The 4,260-nt window shown below is 41.4% G+C and overlaps 1 protein-coding gene across 1 annotated transcript; it reads right to left on the bottom strand.

Annotated features, from left to right (window-relative positions):
- Positions 1 to 383: 383 nt before the first annotated feature.
- Positions 384 to 4,030, bottom strand: LOC124281463. The gene is made up of 5 exons (XM_046717501.1): positions 3,819 to 4,030; positions 3,414 to 3,441; positions 2,405 to 2,614; positions 1,635 to 1,753; positions 384 to 552 (listed from the first exon to the last, which is right to left on the bottom strand). The coding sequence occupies exons 1-5, from the start codon at positions 4,014 to 4,016 to the stop codon at positions 412 to 414; spliced, it is 696 nt and encodes a 231-aa protein (XP_046573457.1). The 5' UTR covers positions 4,017 to 4,030; the 3' UTR covers positions 384 to 411.
- Positions 4,031 to 4,260: the final 230 nt, after the last annotated feature.

The raw sequence follows: 4,260 nt of genomic DNA, 5'->3' as shown, positions 1-4,260 counted from the left end.
TCGCGTTCTCATTTGATAACTTGGCGGTCGTTTGGTAAGCTGCGTGATTAACAAGAGCGTCTGTATTGTCGTATATGCTCCCCCACCCCCACGTAATTGCATATAATGTAAAATGCACATGCGAGCTTATGACAGAATTCGAATACCGATGACAATCCAACCACTCCAACACCAATAGGTCTTGATAGTGTTTAGGCGTGACCAGCTGCAAAGATGAATGTTAACATATGAGAGATTTTACTGAATTTGTGTGTCTTTTTTCAACCCTGGCTATCTGTTAATGCATTGCAGCTGCTCTTTTAGTTTTGTTTATAATGTTTTCTGTTCCAAATGATTTATCGAAATGTTTCACACTTTTGTCCAAACAAGGTGGATGACACGTAACTTTATTCAGGCAAAGGTTAAACGATTTTAGTTGCAGTAATTGTCATTAAGGTAGTCATCCAGATGCTCAATTCGGGTTACAGAGTTCGTCATCTCAAGTGGTCCCGGGTTGTATCGCCACGTGGTCATCTCAACGGTTCTTGGATGGTGTACAGCAAAATACAGCATCTGTAGCAAGGGAGAAGAGAACATCAAGACACAACGAGTGAGTGAGTTTAGTTTTATGCCGCTTTTTTAGCAATAATCCAGCAATATCATGGCGGGTGACACCACAAATGGGCTTCACACATTGTACCCATGTGGGGAATCGAACCCTGGCCTTCGGCGTGACGAGCGAACGCTTTAACCACTAGACTACCCCACCGCTCCCAATATACAACGAAATAAGGTTAGGTCGGCTGTGTTACAGCCATTTTATTCCCGTGATGATCCGGGTTAGAATTGGTCTTGAGCAAACCATGCTTCTCGTAATAGGCAACTAACGGGATCGGGTGATCAAGGTCGCCGACTTGGTTGACTCGTATCATCGAATCTCAGTTGCTTAGATCGATGCCCATAATCTCTGTATTGTCTGGTCCAGACTTGATTATTTACAGATTGCCGCCATGAAGCTGGAGAACAACTAAATCCAGCTATATCACGATGTCCTTGCGTGTTGCGCATGTGTTAGACAGCAAAAAACAACGATCTTCACAATCCAGTAAATGTGACAAGGCGATCCCCAGTAGCTGATCATGACAAGCAGGACGAGCGAGGTACTGAGCCTGGCCCGGAATCTATAGAGGATCAATACAAAATACAACAGTGAAAGTTTAGTTTTACGCCGCTCTTAGCAATATTCCAGCAAAATCACAACAGAGGACACCAGAAATGGGTTTAAAACATTGTACCTCTGTGGGGAATCGAAGTTAGGTCTTAGGCGTGACGAGCGAACGCTTTAACCACTGGGCTTCCTGTCCGGCCCAGCACGCAGCTCAGGGCGGCATATTTAGATCTCGATTTTAACGTTGTGCTGAAATGTGTTTACCTACTTTTGTAACTATTTGTACTCTTACATACATCACAAACTGACGCAATTTCAGTTCAGAAAGTGATCATCAAGTTTCTTACAAACCATGTACCATGTTTTATTGAGGTCTCTCTTGAAACATGATGTTGTTAATAATGGTTTGAGGCGGCGAAACATGATTTTGGATCAACACGTTAGTAAGAATATCCAAATGATGATGATTATTTCAAAGATTGTCTACCTGGATTGGAAATTCTCCCAGCACGTTGTAGTTCACATAATGTATGCCAATAGCTCGACGTTCTAAACAGTGTTCTATGAAGTTACGCATTTCCTCTTTGTACGAAGATCCGGTTTGCCCTGAAGCAAAGATGTTATAATTTGAATCATAATGACATTTAAAAAAAATCAGACATGATTAAACTTGCACCCAACTCTTCCCAGCGTGTACTGCCCGTGGAGAATTGGTTTTCAGTAACCCATGCTTGTCGTAAGATGCGACTAACGGGATCGGATGGTCAGACTCGCTGATTTGGTTGACACATGTAATCAGATCTCAATTGCGTAGAACGATGCTCATGATGTTGATCACTGGATTGGCTGGCACAGACTCGATTATTTAAAGACCGCTGCCATATAGCTGGAATATTGCCGAGGGTGGCGTTAAACAGCAAACCAACCAACCAATCCTAGCGTGTACAGCTGTATTTATCCGAGTTTGTAATTACTGATATGACTTCAGTCACTGGTCACAGCTAACCTACCTTACATGGTGACCCGTGAAGGTCCGGGTTAGAATGAACGTTCAGTAACCCATGCTTGTCGTAAGAGGCGACTAACGGGATCGGGTGGTCAGGCTCGCTGGCTTAGTTGACACATGTCATTGGTTCCCAAATGCGCAGATCGATGCTCATGATGTTGATCACTGGATTGTCTGGACTCGATTATTTACAGACCGCCGACATATAGCTGGAATATTGCTGAGTGCGGCGTAAAACTAAACTCACTCACCTTGCATGGTGAGTCGGACATCCACGAGATACAAGAATTCCCCACGAATAATATCTGGCTCTGGAGCCCTTGCAAGAAGGTCTTTGTTGATCTTCAGATCGGCTGCCAGATTCATCTCGCCATATACGGACTTCACATTCATCGTGAGATTGGCACCTAACAGGACAGCTTCCAACGGTCGCCAGTCGCAGAGAGCTTGGAATTTGAGAACTGAAAAAATAACAACAGAGCCGAGGCCATCACCTACCAATTAATATTCTTGATGGCACTGTATAAGGAGCTATGAGATATGAAGGTCTCTCACTTTCTTACAGCTATGATAGTTTACATCGACTTCTATACTTAACGACGTGAATGAATGACTGCGAGAGGCTATACAATTTGGCGGCTTATGCGTAGGCAAGCCAAATTACAAAGGAAAAGACACAATAATGTATTTTAGACATTTGTAACTCTGCTCACGCTTTCCCCAGTATGGAAACATCTATTGTATAGATTAAAACCAGTTTCACATATATTGGATTTTAACAAACTCGCGTGGACATAGAGCACTGACTGTTTCTAACTAATATATATAGGAGACTTGTTGACAGGCATTCAAAGCATTGAAGAAATTTTATTATTATTATCAAACATCAATCTCAGGAGAGCGATACAATCAATCGGAGAAAATCAAGTTCCAGAATAATATTACCTTTGTTCCAAAAACCATTGGCAAATGACATTATAGCCAGTTTGGCATTATAACCAGGTATTATATAGGCAGGAAAAACATGGCATTATATCCATCGTGGCATTATAACCTGGGTGCACTGTAGTATGTGGGCCAAGAAAGGAAAACACTTCAGCAAGAAAGGATGGTGCAAATCTTTGAGGTGTATTTAATTATGTGTTAAACACATAAAAGGAATCTGAAGAAGAAAATGAAAGGTTTGGGGTTTCCGGTTGGTTTCTTAAAGGTATCTGGATGCAAAGTTTCTTCATGTGATAATCAAGTGAATAGACTTACTGGTTACGACCCGTGGTTCTCCAACGACCTGAAAAGTTTGAAACAAAATGATTTGAGGTGCAGTATTTACCCTGTGCATTTCCAGAAATTGTAAAACACATGCACTGATCCTGAGATAATATTCCTGATACAAAATACCCTGTTCTATCAAATGTACAATGGAACATTGAACGGTCTACAAGTAGCACGATTTATCGTGAAACAGGTACCCAGTTTTGTATTTATATACACAAGTTTTGGTGCTTTGCTATTAGAAAAATGTGTTTTGCCTAAAAACTCCACTCCTACAGAAATGGGTAAACATAAATAAATGGATTCGGCAGTTTTGGAGGCAGATATATTGCAGAGAATATGATGTTGAATTCCTTCGAATTATTCTTCAACATTAAACTAAATAGGACTTACTTTGAAAGCTTGTTCAACTGTGATGCCCTCTACACTATACAAGGCATTATTTATAGTCGCCATGATGACCCTGATGTCCTGGCCAGCTGGAGGTGCCACAATGTCCACATAGAAGAGTTGGTCGTCATTCCCAGTGTTGTCACATACACCACAGTGGAACATGGTAACACCAAACACAAGGAACCAACACAACATCATGGCTGCTTCTCTACTGTGTCTCTACTACACTACTATGTGACTGCTGTGGCAAGAACTGTATATATGTGTCTGTTTTCTTCAGATGCATAAGCAATAAATATATATTAGATGAAAGACTACCGTTATGCGTCGCCTATGACTACGCTTAGTTTTCGTTACACTTGTGCCACAATTTCCGTTGAGCGGTGAAAGATCTTGTGTACATAAAAGAGTTTTGAGAAGCCTGAATATCTGGACTATATCT

Source organism: Haliotis rubra, unplaced genomic scaffold (assembly GCF_003918875.1).
Source record: "Haliotis rubra isolate DU_JTF1 unplaced genomic scaffold, ASM391887v1 Scf1, whole genome shotgun sequence".
Classification (NCBI taxonomy): domain Eukaryota; kingdom Metazoa; phylum Mollusca; class Gastropoda; order Lepetellida; family Haliotidae; genus Haliotis; species Haliotis rubra.
Note: the sequence above shows the minus strand (reverse complement) of the source record. Positions and strands in the feature narration are given on the sequence as shown.